The following is an 18138-nucleotide window of genomic DNA, read 5'->3' as shown; positions in this document are numbered from 1 at the left end:
GACTGAGACACTGAGATTTGGCATTTTCACCCTGGATCCTGCTCGTCAGGGTGTGTCCGTGGTTAATAAACTCGCCTAACCGGTGTGTGTGTGTGTGTGTGTGTGTGTGTGTGTGTGTGTGTGTTTTCTGGGAAAAAGAACCATGCCGATTATGTCACGGGTCTTAACTCAGTCTGTTACCAGTTGTAGTGGTTGTTGTGGTGGAATAATTAAATAATCAGAATTACGTATTTCAGGAAGACATGTAAAAATATAAACTGAATGATGCGTAGTTCTGCGAAAAGCAAAGGACTGCCATCTACTTCAAACGTCACAACTACCAAAACAACATGTCTGTCTACACCAGACATGAGCAGTGAGACGCGACAAAAGCAAACAGAACCCATTATAATCAGTGATGCTGTCTACACTGCACACAACAAATTCCAACAGTAAACTGATGCCCCGTTCTATTTCTGACACAAAGGACAAATGGATCTGCAACGTTCCTCTGTCATGTCCTAGACAGCCTCAAGGAAAGAAAATATGACAAGGCATATCTCGCCCTCGGTTTTACCAGTTCATCCATGAGTAATGAAGACAGACCACAGTGTGTTGTGCCTCAAAGAAAAAGCCCGGAAGAAAAAGTTTGGGAACCACCGTCTAGTGATGAGGGCCCTATGATGAACAGTTTTGATGCTGTGCAATGTTATCTTAGTCTTATTTATATACTATTATAGTATATTTGAATTATCTTCTATTTTTATATTTTCAATTTTCATTGTAATTTTAATTTGTAGTAATTTAGTCATTTAAAAAAAAAATTATTAGCCTTGGTACTTAAACTTAAGCAGTTGCCATGACAACATTTGTAATTTACATTTAAGGGTTTTTTTTGTTTATATTTTTCATCTTATTTTATTTATTTACTTTGGAGTCATAATAATCACATTATTATACTCTTAAGCATATTTATTACATATGCATCAAGTTTTCTCTTAAATAATAAATGTTTAATTTTCACAAATTTCGCACAATTCAAATTCATATTTAAATCAAGAGCAATTACTGTAAATGTTCATTGGTCATTCTAATGTCACTATTCATGTGCTTTGTTTTCTTCACACAGACAGAGAAGATCAGGCCATCCTGTGCACGTGAGTTTCCACTAGCTATGGCCACTGCATACTTGAGTTTGACTACATATTTGTGCTATTACAGCAGCAAGTTTAGAAAAATCAATGAACATTTAATTGAGCATTTAATGTGGAGAAGTTAAGATGGTTTGCAGCTTAAGGAGAGATGTAAGACTGAGCCGCAGGTATTTGACTTGATTCTCTTAGTAGACAAAGCAGAAGCCTACAGGCCACAAAAAACAAGACCTTACTCTGTTTAATCCCTAAGGCCTGTTATAATGTATAATGTAACTTATTTTATTCATACAATATAATCATGTTTTTCTACTTATTTTCTTACCATTTACTGGCACATATTTCTAATTTTGTTCCAAATTAGTTTCCAGCTAAGTCATTTAAGTCATCTGCCAGTATTTGTTTGAATAAATCTAAAAATAGTCTGAACCTAGTTTACAGAAAAAGGTGGTTTATTTGTTCTGTTTATGTATGTGTGTGTGTGTGTGTGTGTTCAGAGGGGAATCTGGTGCAGGAAAGACGGAGAACACTAAAAAAGTGATTCAGTATCTGGCCCATGTGGCGTCCTCACACAAGTCTGGCACTCTGGGACGGCCCAAAGACATCGCCCTACAGGTGAGGACGGGAGGCAAATATTTCTGCATTCTGCTTTTCTAAAACAAGTCAGCACATGCTTACCTTTCTTATTTATTTATTTATTTATTTATTTATTTATTTATTTATTTGCTGTCTCTAGTTTGCTGATAAAAGTTATGCTACATGGTTACATTTAATCATTTAAAAAAAATCTGTGGATCGGTTGGGGACCGGTTGGGGCAGTACTTCATGTTTGTACTTGCCATGCCAATATTTTCACTGGAACCACAAATGAAAATCATTAAAATAATTTTTAGAAATGTATTTATTTAGTTTTTTTTATTAAATCTGCCCAAATTATATTTCATTAAATATTAAGTTTCAGTTTTTTATAGGGATGCACAAAATGTATTAAAATTCTGGCCAGTAACGATAAGCTGATGATTATTTGTTATGCTGTAGCCAATAACCAGTAAATGGTTGATATTAAAAATCTTATTCTACTTTGTCAAAAACAAAAAATAAAGTAAAAATTAAATAAAAAATAAAAAATATTAAAATTGAATTGTAATAATTATAAGAATTATAATATAGTATGATAATTTTATATAAAATCCCCCAATATTTCTAAGTTTTTTCCTCCCAGTTTGTTCTCTCTTTCACACTACCCACAGGCCATTGTTAACTCTTGAATTATAAAGCTGTAAATGTTGGTGTATCTGTTTGCTATATAAATACAAACCTCAAAAAATCCTTTCATTTGCGCCTTTTCTCTAATATTTCAATTTTCGCTCTTCTTGGTTGCTCTCCTCTCCCTGTTTCCTCTCTTTCCTGGGTCCTGCTGTTTCTTTCTGCTCTTGCTTTCTTTCCTCTTTGTCCTCTGCTCTGTGCTGAAGATGGATGGTACGCGCTCTCTGGGTCGTGGCAGTAGTGCTGTGAACAGGGTGAGTGGGGGCTTTTCTCTTCATGACTGGCACATCCGGCTGACAAGTTCCAACTGCAGCAATTCTAATTCACATCCTGCCACTTTAACCTCATAATGTGTGATATCATATGTCTAATTAATGTGTTTGGATTTATTTTTTATTTTTTTTAACCATGTTTTTATGTTTTTGCTCATCAATATGTTCTATTTTTTTGTCCCCTGTGTGTTCAACCACCCCATCTCTCTCTCTTTTTTTTGTGGACTAACAGACTATGCAGTATGTGAGTATGGTTGTGTTCTAATGCTTCCACTCTGGGTCTGTAGGGGGCGCTGTATACATATTAAAGCTTTGCTATGGTATTTTTTGACCTATATAGACCATACTAGTCTATATGGGTGAGAGCGAAACCTCAGAGCTTAGATGGAGATGCTTTAGTCTGAATATGGAATTTTTTTTCTTTTGCTGAGCTGCAAAATTATGAGTTTGCCATTTCAGCTGTGTGTGTGTGTTCCTGAGCTAGCTTTAATTTGAGGACAAATTTCAAAGTCGAGGAAAAATGCAATGGAAATTGTTCCCAGACATTACTTAATTCTAAATGAATAAAATGTAGTTTCCTTTAGGGTTTGCTTAAGACGGTGTTTTTTTTTTTAATTAATCAAATGCGAAATTGAAGGTACATTTAAATTTTTTTTTACTTTTAATTGAAAACTGCAATGAAAAATATTTCTCTATATTTTTTTTCTACATTTCTATAGTTAAAACAAAACATTTCAGAAAATAGTTTTTAAAATATCTAAAATCATATGAATTGTTCACTTAAAAAGTGCCCAAATCTCTTTTTTTGTGTGTACAATAAAAGGGATTTTACAAACTGACGTGAACATGATTTGAGTACTTTTTTGTCACTCACGCTACCCTTACAATACATCTGCGCACCTTTAGGAGGTTTGTTTCTTGCTTTGAAAACCTTGTTTTGAGTTAATATTTGGGTTATGACAATAATAGAAGTCTGTGGTAAGTCTCAATTTAGTCAAGTGAATGCGTATGTTTTTGCAAAAGAGTGTGATGATGGTTTGGCTGCAGTCATATGCTGATGCTGGGATTATGCTGGGCTTTTAGCTGTGATGTAGGTAATATTCCTGCACTGACATGCTGTTCTTTCTGTCCCATATCTAGGGGGAGCTGGAGAGACAGTTACTGCAAGCGAATCCCATCCTTGAGGCCTTCGGCAATGCCAAAACGGTCAAAAACGACAACTCTTCCAGATTTGTAAGCCCTGAAACAGCATATCTAACTATCATCACATAAATTTATATCTTGATCACATGCTTTGATCTGGTCTAACATGTATTTTTTTATTTGTTTTAGGGCAAATTCATCAGAATCAATTTTGATGTCGCTGGATATATTGTTGGTGCTAATATTGAGACCTGTATCCTTGAAACATCCACTACAAATGACTTTTACACCAGTTGATAATTAATAAAAAAGTTATGCTAGTTCTAGTAGAATAGATAACGATAATGTTATGTATGTACTAATAGTATGTCATAAAAGATGACAACATAAGTTATAACCGTAATTAAACTAAACTATACGTGTTTTATCTTCATGCATCATATATTATCTTACAACAGTTCCCACATGAGCAATTTATAGATTATCATGACAGAATATGCTAATAAATGACTTGAAGATGACTTCACATAAGTTTCATAAATTCATCAACCTTCCATTCAGAAACGTCCTGTTGCATTCTACATGTTGTCACTTCTTCTTGAGTCTCTCCGTCATTGTCCGACTCCGGTTTGAACATTTTCAGTGCGTGTCTGCTGCTAACTTGAGCTCTTGAAGCTCCGCCCTCTTGAAAGAGGGCAGGGAGCAGCAGCTCATTTGCATTTAAAGGGACACACACAAAAACGCTGCATTTTTGCTCACCCTCAAAAAGTGACAGTTTAAACATGCTACAAAAAATTATCTGTGGGGTATTTTGAGCTGAAAATTCACATACACACTCTGGGGATATTATTTTACATCTTGTAAAAAGGGGAATTATAAGACCCCTTTATATATTTACTAGTCAATTTACTGGTATTTGCACCATTATTTAACGGACAAAAAATAGCATGTTTTAAACCAGACGCTAATTTGTGCTGCTCTTGGTAGATTGCGTTGCTCATTTCCACTCCCATCTGCCCTTTTTTCAGATGCTAATTTGCCCTGTTTAATAAATCTGGCCCCTAATGTACAGTAAACAAAGTGTGTATCGGTGCATTTTTCATTAACCTGCATATCAGATCTGCTGGAGAAGTCTCGAGCCATTAGGCAAGCTAAAGACGAGCGAACCTTCCACATCTTCTACCAGCTCCTCTCTGGAGCTTCTGAGGCCATGAGAAGTCAGTAAACCACACAAACACTAAATGCACACAAAACAACTGCGTCACAATATACAGTTTTTTAAGTTCTCTCTAATGGAAACATTATCATTGTGTTTATTTCTTCACACCCTCTCTGTAGAGGAGCTTCTGCTGGGCAGCGCAGATGAGTACCGCTTCATCTGCGGGGGGTCACTTCCTGTTCCGGGTCAGAGTGATTCAGAAAACTTCACTCAGACAATGGATTCAGTGACCATCATGGGCTTCACCCAGGAAGAATCCACATGTAAGGGAGAAAAGGGTCTCAAATAGATCTCGAAGGAAACTTCTGCAAGATTTCATAAAACATGTACTTGATCACTGAAGAAATTAATTTGTCCATCCTGATCTCTCACTCTCTCTCTTTTCAGCTATGTTAAAGGTGATCTCTGCAGTGCTGCAGTTTGGGAACATCACGTTTAACAAAGAGAAGAACACAGATCAGGCCTCAATGCCGGATGACACAGCAGCACAGAAGCTCTGCCACCTGCTGGGCATCAGTGTACTGGAGTTCAGCCGAGCCATTCTCACTCCCCGCATTAAAGTTGGCCGCGAGTACGTCCAGAAGGCCCAGACCAAGCAGCAGGTGGGTTCATGTAGTGCTTTAAAAATACTACAGATGTACGCTGTAGACTGACCCAGAGAAGAGAACTCCCTTATCTACAGTTGTTTTTGTTTTACACTAAAAAGATTGACAGTGACTTCATTTAAATATTCACACTGCAGTCTTATTTCAGTGTTTTTAATGCACAGTGTCGCATTCCATAACATTGTGATAGTCACAGCTCCACCTACAGTGAAATCTTATTGGTCCAAATTCCTTCTCCACATGACTGTATTTTAAAATCAGCTTGATTTAAAAATGTACTCTTCACCTTTCTTGATACACATTCTAGATTTTACTATGATTCACAAAAAAATATTAAGCAGCACAACTGTTTTCAACATTTAGAATGATAAGAAATGTTTCTTGAGCAGCAAATCAGCATATTAGAATGATTTCTAAAGGATCATGTGACACTGAAGTAATTATGCTACAAATTCAGCCTTGAAATCACAGGTATACATTACATTTAAATATATATAATGTAATGTATTCCTACAACATGAAAATGGCCAATGAAAACATGAGCCACATGCAACACAACACAAGACTACGAGAAAGCATGCTGCTGATGTAAACACAATCCACAGTACACAGAACGCAACAACTCACACGGACAGAAGAGCATACATAAACCGCACGCCCGCACAACAAGACAACAGAAGACAAACACACAGAGCATGATTGTCTGAATCCCGACACAGAATCAAAATCAAACTAGACCAAAATGTCAGGATCCGAACACTACGCTCCGCACACAAAACAACTCACGTGGACAGAGGAGCGCACGGCCCGAGCGAATTCCGAAACCTCACGCTCACCATGACAAGGCAAGACATAGCAGTGTCAGAGCTCTGTCACCAACCCAAAAATAAACAGACCGAAGTGACAGAACCCTGACACTCAATGTTTCATGCCCAGTTAGTGTGTCCTGATTGGCTGTCATTTTGTCACTTAATGCAGCATTTCGTCAAGTGAGGACAAATACAATGACTTGAATTTTGCTTCAACGATGCTGTTGGACAGAAACAATACATTTTGTGAATTTTGCATGTCCAGGCTGATTTCGCGATAGAAGCTTTGGCGAAGGCCACATATGAGCGTCTGTTCCGCTGGCTGGTGCACCGGATCAACAGAGCCCTGGACCGCAGGCAGCGTCAGGGAGCCTCGTTCATCGGGATCCTGGACATCGCCGGATTTGAGATCTTCCAGGTGAGCCAGGGTTTTAAAGGTGATGTATGCAGTTTCTGCAACACTAGTGGCACCTAGCAGAATTACAAAAATGAAGCATATTTTCAAGCAACCTTGCAAATACCCTTAGGCTGAATCCGAAATCGCACCCTGAACCCACTATTCCCTACGTTAGTCCACTAATATAGTTCACTTGAAGGAGTGAATGAAAACGAGTGAGTGAAATAGGACAGCCGTTGTGTGTACATCGGCTGTACACTCGTGATTGCGGTGCAGTGTGGGATTGAATGAGTGCACTCATTAACGTCCACTATGGTTTCGGACACCACTACAAATGGCTGTCCCTTCAAATAGTGCCCTATTTAAGGGTATAGGGGGCGATTTCGGATTCAGCCATAGACTCATTAGACCCAACTGAAGCCACATCTCTACAGGTAAAAGTAGGCCACTTTCAATAAGTTTCAACATTTTAGGAATCCATTTAGCTGTGTTGCTATTGCCTTGCACTTCTGTAACCGAGACTGAATGTCATTGTAATGCATCAGTCATGGGCTGTGTCCGAAATCGCCCCCTATACCCATAAATAGGGCACTATTTGAGGTGACAGCCATTTGTAGTGGTGTCCGAAACCATAGAGGACATTATTGAGTGCACTTATTCAATCCCATAATGCACCGCAATAATGAGTATACAACTGATGTACGCTCAACGGCTAGAGAATACCCATAATGCACTGTGAGAGTCGCACGCTGAATGAATTCCCGCATCTTTCCAGTAGATGGCACCCACAGCTGAATCATCCATCCATCCATCCATTTTCCCAACAGCTGGTCCAATGTGGCTACAGCGTAATATCATACAAGTAAATTGATTATTTAAGGTTTATACATGCTAGTTTCCATGGCAGAGTTGAACTATATTGAATAAATTAATTTCATTACTACTGGAGCTGCCAGTTTGCTACGTTTCAAAGAATTATTAAACGGCAAGCACACACTATGCAACGACAGCCCTTCCGGTAAACTCAGTGTCCGAATTCACTCACTCATTTTCATTCACTCATTCAAGTGGACTATATTATTGGAGTAATGTAGGAAATAGTGAATGAGGGTATAGGGGGCGATTTTCGAACACAGCAATGGTCTCACCCCAGCTAAACACCCTCTGGCTCCACTACAGTAGCCACACCCCAAACTCACGCTATTGGTCGAGCTGGAAAGAGATTGACAGATCTGTGCGGACCTCTCTCAGGGTTTTGGGGGAGATAAACCCATGAAGGGCATACTAATAGTAGTCAATGAACAATAAACTTGGTGAATTTTAACAAAAAAATCCTACAAACTCCTCCTTTTAATATCAGTTAATTATTGTCTGCAACTGATGAATTTTATTCTCTATGACTCTCTCAATAGCTGAACTCATTCGAGCAGTTATGTATCAACTACACTAATGAGAAACTGCAGCAGCTGTTTAATCACACCATGTTCATACTGGAGCAAGAGGAGTATCAGCGAGAGGGCATCGAGTGGAACTTCATCGACTTCGGCCTGGATCTTCAGCCCTGTATCGACCTTATTGAGAGACCGGTCAGTGTGTGTGTGTGTGTGTGTGTGTGTAGATCATAGTTCGCTGTCGTACAACCTGATTTGACATGCAGTGTCTTGATAGTGTTTCTGATTGGTTTGGTCCATAGGCTCATCCTCCTGGTGTGCTGGCATTGTTGGATGAGGAGTGTTGGTTTCCAAGGGCAACTGATCGCTCATTTGTGGACAAACTGTCAGCTGAGCAGGGTTCACACTCAAAGTTTATGCGGCCCCGGCAGCTTAAAGAAGAGGCCGACTTCTCCATTGTACACTATGCTGGCAAGGTCAGATTATTTTACCACCTCAGGCTCTCCAGTTCTCCTTTTTCTATTCAACATGAAATGGACCTTGTTTACTTTCTTATTCTGTCAGGTGGACTATAAGGCAGCTGATTGGCTGGTGAAGAACATGGATCCTTTGAACGATAATGTGGCATCTCTCCTGCATCAGTCATCTGACCCATTCATCTCTGAGCTCTGGAGGGAGGGTAAGGGAAACGTGTTCTTATGCCTGTGTGTGTGTGTGTGTGTGTGTGTGTGGTAAATCATTGCTACACTGGCAAAGTTTTTTGCACTGATAGGTGCTTAATAGACACTATGCTGTAATTAGAATACTTTCTCTAAATTTCAGGTTCAGAAGCAGAAAAAAACGAATACTATTAAATATAACAATAATAATAATTTGTATTTGATAAAAATGAATAAATTAGTAATAATTATGTTAATAATAATAATTACAATTTATTTAGGTTAAGACTAAGTAAGTAAATAAATAAATGTATTATTATTATTACTATTACTATTATTATTATTATTATTATTATTAATAATAATAACATAAATTATAAATTAATAATAATAATAATAATTTCCCAAAGTTCCAGGTTCAGAAGCAGGAAAAGAAACAAATTAATAATAATAATTGTTTGTCTAAATAAATAACAAGCACATATTATTAAAAGCAACAACAACAATATATCGATTGCTTGATACAATAAAAAAAAGGTGCAGACAATAAAAATTGTAAAACTTAATTACAGCATCAATGTTTCCAGCTCAGTCAAAGGGATTATATAATTGTGTTATTTATTAATAAATGTTTAATAATGAAATGTTAATAAATATGTTTTATTCTATTACTAATATTTAACATTGTAATCTACTATGGACTAACTCCTCTTCTCTTCTCTTCTCTTCTCTTCTCTTCTCTTCTCTTCTCTTCTCTTCTCTTCTCTTCTCTTCTCTTCTCTTCTCTTCTCTTCTCTTCTCTTCTCTTCTCTTCTCTTCTCTTCTCTTCTCTTCTCTTCTCTTCTCTTCTCTTCTCTTCTCTTCTCTTCTCTTCTCTTCTCTTCTCTTCTCTTCTCTTCTCTTCTCTTCTCTTCTCTTCTCTTCTCTTCTCTTCTCTTCAGATATTCAAACTCTTCCTCGTGTGTACTTTTTTGACTCTTATGCCACACTGCAAACCAATGGCTCTGACAGCAGTAGGTTTTTCTGCCCTTCCTCTTTTAACCTCTCCATCATTTCATCTAATCATGATTTGCCCTTCACTCTGTCTCTCATTCTCACTCTTTCATTGCATCAGATTGTGATATGATGTGTGGGTTGTTGTTGTTTTTTTTTACTGTAGTTTAGTAGAATGTGTAGTTGTTTTTTTATGGATTGTTATAGAACTAATTCTAGTTTATAAGACTAGATGGTTGTGATCTGCTTGCCTGTAGTTTATTCTCCGTAAAGCATCTTTAGTGCTTGTAATGTAGAAATCCACACAGAATTTCTTTATGTTTGGAAAGTTTTAAAAAGTTTTCATTTCAACACATTCATATTGAGACTTCTAACCGAACAGAAAAAAAAATGGTAGTTGTATGGTATTACATTAATAGTATTTTCGTTTTAGATAATAACATCCCTGTTTTGTGCTTGTCAGTGGAGAGGATTGTGGGTCTGGACCAGGTGTCGTCCGGAGAGAACAGTGGACCGGTGACTTTCGGGGCCGCTGGGTTCAAGACGAAGAAGGGCATGTTTCGCACAGTGGGGCAACTCTACAAAGAGTCCCTTACTAAACTGATGGCCACCCTCCGCAACACCAACCCCAACTTCCTGCGCTGCATCATCCCCAACCATGAGAAAAGGGTAAGAATAGAAAGAGAAATTGAAAAATGAACATGGTACTTCTCCTTTCTTAGTGAGAACTTCTTCACATCTCTCTCTCCTTAACATATCTGTAAAGTGCCCCTATTATGCTATTTTAAAGTTTACTAATTTACTTTTAGAGGTCTCCTACAATAGGTTTACATGCTTCTAAGCTTTAAAAAAAACACTTTAATTTTCTCATAATATACTTTGCAGCATCAGCTTTTTTCTCACAGTGTCTGAAACAACTCTCTAAACAAGCCTACTCTGCTCTGATTGGCCAGATGGCCTAGTCTGTTTGGTCTACCGCTCACAGTGCGTGTCGAAAACAAAGCACTCATTACTGTATCTGAATTTCAACCATTCAGTGCTTATATACACAGTGATACGAATGGTAAAAATGCAGCACAGAAAACAGCCTATTTTCAACATGTCAACAACACGAACCAAACTCTTCCAGGCCTCAGGTACAACTACAGTGTTTGAGGGTGGGGCAAAGAAGACGTTGATCGTGGGCAGCCAATGACGACCATAGGCTGGCATTATGCAAATTAGTTACAAACCAACGTAGGTTTGTAACAGGAAGTAAGACTTACTACTAAGGACTTAGTGATAACTCGTTTCAGGCAGTTCAGAATCTGTTGTTGTGAGAGACAATAACATTTATTGTGCACTTTGGGCTTTGAAATTTTGCTGATCACATTCATAAACAACTGTATAACACACTACATGAAAGGTAACGAAAAGAATAATGGGGGCACTTCAAGACTATATGATATATTGTATATAACTGATGATAAGGTTTTATTGCGAGGTTGCACAAAATGTTGGTTAAAATGTATTGTTATCAGTGGGTATTGGATATTTAATTACGCATGCTCATTTAGATTAGATTTATTATCATTTAACTCATTTAAGGTTAATATATAATAACACTAATAATTCAATAAGTGTTACATGTAATCTTTAGCAAATCTCAAACTTGAAAGCCTTTTTTTACTGTAAATTGTAATGTTTTTAATTTTTATGTTTTACTTTTGTTATTTAGAGAAAATATTATAGAATTTTTATAATTTTTATTAAAAAAAATACTATTGGGACATCCATAAGCTTTTGTTCTTTAAATAATCACAGGCAGGGAAGTTGAGTCCTCATTTGGTTCTGGATCAGCTGAGGTGTAATGGGGTGCTGGAGGGGATAAGGATCTGCAGACAGGGCTTCCCGAACCGCATCCCATTCCAGGAGTTCAGACAGAGGTATGCGTGTGTGTGTATCCTACTTAACCTTATTTTGGGGGGACAAATGTGTACCTTCTAGTGAGCTAAATTGATCCTCATTTATAAAACAGTATAAAAATGAAATAAATACATTTAATTAATGGTAAAAACAGAGTTTTTATGTTAGGTTTAGGTGTGTGTGTGTGTGTGTGTGTGTGTGTGTGTGTGTGTGTGTGTGTGTGTGTGTGTGTGTGTGTATGTGAATGTAATACTTTTACACTTTAAGTATAGCTTACATACAGTAAATGAGAATACTTGTCTTGTCTTATTTGTCTTATCTCTTTCTGTTCGTGTATCTCTCAGGTATGAGATCTTGACTCCAAATGCTATTCCTCGAACCTTTATGGATGGCAAACAGGCGTGTGAGCTCATGGTAAGTGATGTCACTCAAACCTAAATCAAAGAGTTCATAATATTGACCTGATAGAGGATATTATACACTAGAGTTTCAGATCAATAAATGTGAACAGCACAGATGCTTTAGGATCAATAACTGTGAGTGGGGGAGGTCAATGGTGTTTTAGTGTTTTTATTCAGATGTCTGATTAGTATTCTACAGGTTGTTGATTATGTATTGTTACTGTATCTATAGATCAGTGCTTTGGAGCTGGACAAGAATCTTTTCCGGGTAGGACAGAGTAAGGTGTTCTTCCGGGCCGGAGTCCTGGCTCATCTGGAGGAAGAACGAGACTTGAAGATCACTGACACTATCATCCGCTTCCAGAGCGCAGCACGTGGATACCTCGCCAGGAGGTAAAGTCTGCGTGTGTATATTTGTGTCATAGGTTGGTGGTGTGTAATATGTGTGCATGTAGGTTTTAACTGACGTGTGTTCTTTCAGGGCATTCCATAAGAAGCAGCAGCAGCTCAGCGCTCTGCGTGTGATGCAGAGGAACTGTGCAGCATACCTGAAGCTCAGAAACTGGCAGTGGTGGAGGCTCTTCACCAAGGTAACACAAAGCATTACACAACATGTTATATAAAGTAAAAACTAAGTAGGCCTAATAATGAATCTTAAAGGGGTTATAGAATTCAGAAACCCTTGTTATTAGCGACACCGGTGGCCGCTAAGTGAACTGCAGCCAGTAACTTATTGCTTGTGCTCGCACTCGTGCATAAATAATGTACAACACTGAAAGAGATTCAATGCCCCGATATATAATATATTATATCATATTATATTCAATGCCCCTATATATATTCATGCAGAAGACATAGGAAATACCTTTGCAGCCTTATACTGTTACCATCATCCAGACACCGCCCATGCTGCTGAGAGCGATGTTTAGGTTAATATGTAAAATGCTGCGCACTTTCCTCTCAGTAACAAAATAAACACACAACAAAAATGACAGCCGTATTATTTACTTGTACCATTATTTTTATTAAAATTATTAAAACATTATTAGTAAGATAATGCTTTAAAATAACACATTAAGGTAACAATTGCAGGCTGGCACTTTTTACAGTTTTTACAGCTTCATGTATTTTGGGTTAATTTGCTTTGTGACCTTTGACCTCTCCTCTAGGTGAAGCCCTTGCTGCAGGTGACCCGTCAAGATGAAGAGATTCAAGCTCGGGAAGCACAGCTTCAGAAAGCCAAAGACAATCTGAGTAAACTAGAGCTTGACTTTACTGAACTGGACAAAAAAAACCAACAGGTGACCTTATTTTCATTGTTTCACACATTTTTGTTGTGCATGTTGGTAAACCAAAAGAAGAAAATTTATTTATTTGATTTCCACATTCATCTGGACGCCTTCTTGACAGCTGTTGGAGGAGAAGTCAGTGCTGACTGACCAGCTGCAGGCAGAGGCGGAGTTATTTGCAGAGGCGGAGGAAATGAGAGCACGGCTGGCCAATCGCAAACAGGAGCTTGAAGATGTGTTGGGAGAGCTCGAGAGCCGATTGGAGGAAGAAGAGGAGAGGGCCGTTCAGCTGACCAATGAGAAGAAGAGAATACAGCAACATGTGCAGGTGAGGAGGATTGACGTTTTTTGTCAGTGACTGTTGTCCACTTTTGAATATCTTCTGTCAAGATTAATGTTTCTTTCTCTCAGGATCTGGAAGAACAACTAGAGGAGGAAGAGGGGACACGTCAGCGCCTCCAGCTGGAGAAAGTCACCTTGGAAAGCAAAGTGAAGAGTCTTGAGGCCGAGACCTTGACTTTGGGAGAGCAGAGAGACAGATTTAGCAAGGTAGTTGAAGTCGGCATGAAACAGAAGTTGCAATAGTCTTTTTTTTCCTATTGTGATGTATATCCGAGTGATACAGCTTTTCGAACAAGGAAAAAAGGTAGGGCGGGACTGGATTTTGCCCATTGTGAATTTATTGGATCATTGGATGGTTGTGGTGTCCGGCCCTCGCGCCAGTAATCACGTCATCAGAGAAGAGATGTCGCTGCAAGAGGGAAGGGTTATTTGGATTAAAGATTACGAGGCACATTTATTAAAAAATAAAAAATAATGATGTGCACAGATTATAATAAATACTGCAGTATTCCATAAAAAAGTAAGAATTGACAGTTCTGATTTCATAATGACTTTAAAGAGAAGAGGATTGTTTATTTGTCTGAAGAAATGCAGCTATAATGTTACAGTGGTTCATGAATCTTTCTTTCTTTCTCTTTCTCAGGAGAAGAAACAGCTGGAAGAGAGATTGAATGAAGTGTCAGATCAACAAACAGAGGAAGAGGAGAAGGTGAAGAGTCTTAACAAACTGAAAAACAAACAGGAAGCTGTCATCGCTGATTTAGAAGGTAACAGTCTTTGCGTTAATTAAACATTGAAAAATTTCACTGTTGATGATTTATTGGATATGTTGAATTTGGGCTTTGTGTCTGAGATTTCAAGAATGCATTCATTAAAGGGATAGTTCACCCAAAAATGAAAATTAGCCCATGATTTACTCACACTCAAGCCATGCTATGTGTATACGACATTCTTCTTCCAGACGAATACAATTGGAGTTTTTAAAAAATTGCCTGGCTAATCCAGCATTATAATGGCAGTAAATGGCAACCCAAATTTGAAGCCCAAAAAAAAGTTCATCCATACGGCTCCAGGGGGTTAATAAAGGCCTTCTGAAGCGAAGCAATGGTTTTGTGTAAGAAAAATATCCATATTTAAAACTTTATAAAGTAAATTATTGAAAAAAAAGTATCACGGTTTCCACAAAAATATCAAGCAGCACAACTGTTTTCAACATTGATAATAATATGAAATATTTCTTAAATACCAAATCATCATATTAGAATGATTTCTGAAGGATCATGTGACACTGAAGACTGGAGTAATGATGCTGAAAATCAGCTTTGCCATCAAGGAATAAATTGAATTTTAAATTGTAATAATATTTTGCAATATTACTGTTTTCACTCCACTTTGTATCAAATAAATGCAGCCTTGGTGACATGAGAGACATAGGAGACAAAGTTTTTATTGACCCCAAACTTTTGAACGGACCTCATTTTAAAGGATTTCTTTTCCATGCAATGATAGTTCAAAAGTAAACCAAGTCTAACTGTCTCTTTCTCTCCTTTAGAGCGCCTGAAGAGGGAAGAGCAGGGCCGTCTGGAACAGGAGAAGTGGAAGAGACGGATGGAAGGAGAAGCAGTGGAGGCTCAAGAGCAGCTGTCTGACCTGAGCTTACTCGTCACAGAATTGAGAAGCAGCCTGAGCCAAAGAGAGAAAGAGATAACCACACTACAGACACGGTACAACCACAAACACAAATCTACCTTGTATTGAATCTGGAGCAGCCGCTACTTCTTCAGTAATGACATCTTTTGCACTCTTTCTCTCTCTCAGGCTGGAAGAAGAGGGGTCACGTCGTACAGAAGCTCAGAGAGCCCTGAGAGAGGCCATGTCTCAGGTCTCGGAGCTCAAAGAAGAGGTGGATAATGAACGAGGGATGAGGGAGAGAGCTGAAAAACAGAGGAGAGATCTGGGGGAGGAGTTAGAGGCTTTGAGAACTGAACTAGAAGATACACTGGACACTACAGCTGCTCAGCAAGAGCTCAGGTGTGTGTGTGTGTGTGTGTGTGTGTGTGTGTGTTTGTTTGTTTTTGTGATTTATGAGGAATTTGTATAATGACACGGGTATTACACAAGTATTACGAAGTAAGAATATGAGGACATTTGTCCTGTGTGTGTGCGCGTGCGTTTGTATGCGCGCTTGTGTGTGTAAATCTTTACATACCCACTGAAGAAAGGCATAGATTTAAAAGATTCAATATTAAACAGTCATTAAACAGTCAAATAATCACAAAGTCACTAGTCTACCCTGGTGACACTTTAGGATACTTTTGAAAAGTGTACTTAAGGAAATAATGCTGTATACATTTAAAGAAAATGTACATAAGTGTGAACTGAATGTGATGTTAATGTATTATTGTTTATTTATTTATATTAAGTACAATGGTGCTTTTTAACCCACTTAATTAGGATTTAAGTACATCTTTATGTAATTCTATAATTACTTTTATTGTCTTTGAAGCATCTACTGCTGAATGTACTGACAAGGATTTATGGTAAACTACAATACATTTTAATGTAATTTCTATTGAAGCTTGTTTGTCACATATTTTAAAATATATTTGTAATTACACATTTGTAATGAAGTTGCAATTTAGTATATTTAAAATATATTAACTTTAAATGTAATATTGAATAGAACACTACAGTTAAAACTATTATCAAATACTTTACATGTGCTTTAGTATGTTAGTGTAATGTTAAGTCCACTGGAGGCAAGTTTGATGGACCCAAGTGCAGTTTATTTACAAACGTGAACAGATACAACACAAAAGTTGACTAGAACATACTTGACTTGACTTGAAGGATGAACAGACTTGACTTGAAGGATGAACAGACTTGACTTAAACCATGACAGACACTCACCAACAGAGGGTTACAGGGAACAGTACTCAACAAGGACACTTGACAAACATGAGGGTTTACATATATAATACACAAAGACTAATGACTAAACAAGACACACCTGTGACCAATGATTAAACAATGAACCAATGACAAGATGACAACAGAACACAAGAGAGCACATGGCAGGATCACACGAGGGCAATGAGAAAACAAGATAAGAACATGAAACATGAACATGAAACACACATGACAGTTAGTCAACATATCAAAATAAGTGTACTTCTTTAAAGCATTACAAATTATTATTAGAACAAAAAAACACACTTACGTGTGTTAAGAAACATTGTCATGAATGTGTAATCTCTTTAAGAACACTTAAGTGGCTGTTATAGTGATACTATATTATCTGCAAGTACAATTTGAAAATATGTATAATTTTAAGATTTAAGTTTAATTTCATTTTTAAGTACACTAAAAGTGCTGATTCAAAACAATTAAGCATACTTCTTTTACAGAAGGGTAGACTAGAGTTAACCACAGGCATTTGTGTGTGTGTGTGTGTGTGTGTGTGTGTGTGTGTGTGTGTGTGTGTGTGTGTGTGTGTGTGTGTGTGTGTGTGTGTGTGTGTGTGTGTGTGTGTGTGTGTGTGTGTGTGTGTGTGTGTGTGTGTGTGTGTGTGTGTGTGTGTGTGTGTGTGTGTGTGTGTGTGTGTGTGTGTGTGTGTGTGTGTGTGTGTGTGTGTGTGTGTGTGTGTGTGTGTGTGTGTGTGTGTGTGTGTGTCTAGGTCTCGTCGTGAGGCTGAATTAGGAGAGCTTCAGAGATGTTTAGAGGAGGAGACCCGTCGTCACGAAGCCCAGCTGTCAGAGCTCCGCATCAAACACACCGCTGCTATAGATTCCCTACAGGAGCAGCTAGACAATGCCAAGAGAGTGAGTCTCAGCATTTACGTCAAATGCAGCTTGTTTACAAGTTTGTTTGCCTGTTTGTTTCACTGGGAAACAAGGTTTGTATTGGAACGTGTCCAAGCTTTGATATGTGTGTATGTCCACAGTCCCGTCAGTCTCTGGAGAAGGCGAAGGCTGTTCTGGAGGAGGAGCGACTGAACCTGAGTGCTGAACTGAAGACATTTCAGGGAGGGAAGATGGAGAGCGAGAGGGGCAGAAAGAGAGCAGAGGGACAGTTACAGGAAGTCAACGCACGCCTCTTACAGGCCGAGAGAGAAAAAGAGGAGCGAGATGAACGACTCAGTAAACTCCAGGTAAAATGGGAAAAAAGAGAGAGGAAATGGGCTTAATTGTAAACATTTTTTTTACTAAGGTCACTGCTTTCTCACTTCGTTTGACATCAGAGTTTATGTAAAAATGGTTATCTGAACTCTGGTGTACACCACCTTGTTACAAACAGTAGCGTGACCAATTTAGGTTG

At 38.1% G+C, this 18138-nt stretch overlaps 2 protein-coding genes across 3 annotated transcripts in view; both read left to right on the top strand.

The window, feature by feature from the left end:
* gtf3c6 (general transcription factor IIIC, polypeptide 6, alpha) overlaps window positions 1-18138 on the top strand; it is a 1355101-nt gene that overhangs the window by 1071781 nt on the left and 265182 nt on the right. The gene's annotated exons all lie outside the window — the stretch shown is intronic.
* myh14 (myosin, heavy chain 14, non-muscle) overlaps window positions 1-18138 on the top strand; it is a 42599-nt gene that overhangs the window by 12739 nt on the left and 11722 nt on the right. For both annotated transcript variants that reach the window (XM_079837450.1, XM_079837449.1), the window contains exons 5-30: window positions 1109-1136; window positions 1628-1745; window positions 2603-2650; window positions 3809-3901; window positions 4001-4064; window positions 4930-5028; window positions 5150-5293; window positions 5418-5632; window positions 6710-6862; window positions 8254-8427; window positions 8535-8708; window positions 8797-8911; window positions 9833-9904; window positions 10348-10553; window positions 11688-11809; window positions 12134-12203; window positions 12423-12583; window positions 12672-12780; window positions 13360-13491; window positions 13601-13807; window positions 13891-14028; window positions 14465-14588; window positions 15374-15545; window positions 15640-15852; window positions 17498-17642; window positions 17765-17971. In XM_079837450.1, coding sequence (XP_079693576.1) covers window positions 1109-1136; window positions 1628-1745; window positions 2603-2650; window positions 3809-3901; window positions 4001-4064; window positions 4930-5028; window positions 5150-5293; window positions 5418-5632; window positions 6710-6862; window positions 8254-8427; window positions 8535-8708; window positions 8797-8911; window positions 9833-9904; window positions 10348-10553; window positions 11688-11809; window positions 12134-12203; window positions 12423-12583; window positions 12672-12780; window positions 13360-13491; window positions 13601-13807; window positions 13891-14028; window positions 14465-14588; window positions 15374-15545; window positions 15640-15852; window positions 17498-17642; window positions 17765-17971 — 3503 coding nt within the window. The remainder of the gene's footprint in view (window positions 1-1108; window positions 1137-1627; window positions 1746-2602; window positions 2651-3808; window positions 3902-4000; window positions 4065-4929; window positions 5029-5149; window positions 5294-5417; window positions 5633-6709; window positions 6863-8253; window positions 8428-8534; window positions 8709-8796; window positions 8912-9832; window positions 9905-10347; window positions 10554-11687; window positions 11810-12133; window positions 12204-12422; window positions 12584-12671; window positions 12781-13359; window positions 13492-13600; window positions 13808-13890; window positions 14029-14464; window positions 14589-15373; window positions 15546-15639; window positions 15853-17497; window positions 17643-17764; window positions 17972-18138) is intronic.

Source organism: Gobio gobio (genome assembly GCF_949357685.1).
Source record: "Gobio gobio genome assembly, chromosome: 15".
Taxonomy (NCBI): domain Eukaryota; kingdom Metazoa; phylum Chordata; class Actinopteri; order Cypriniformes; family Gobionidae; genus Gobio; species Gobio gobio.
Note: the sequence above shows the minus strand (reverse complement) of the source record. Positions and strands in the feature narration are given on the sequence as shown.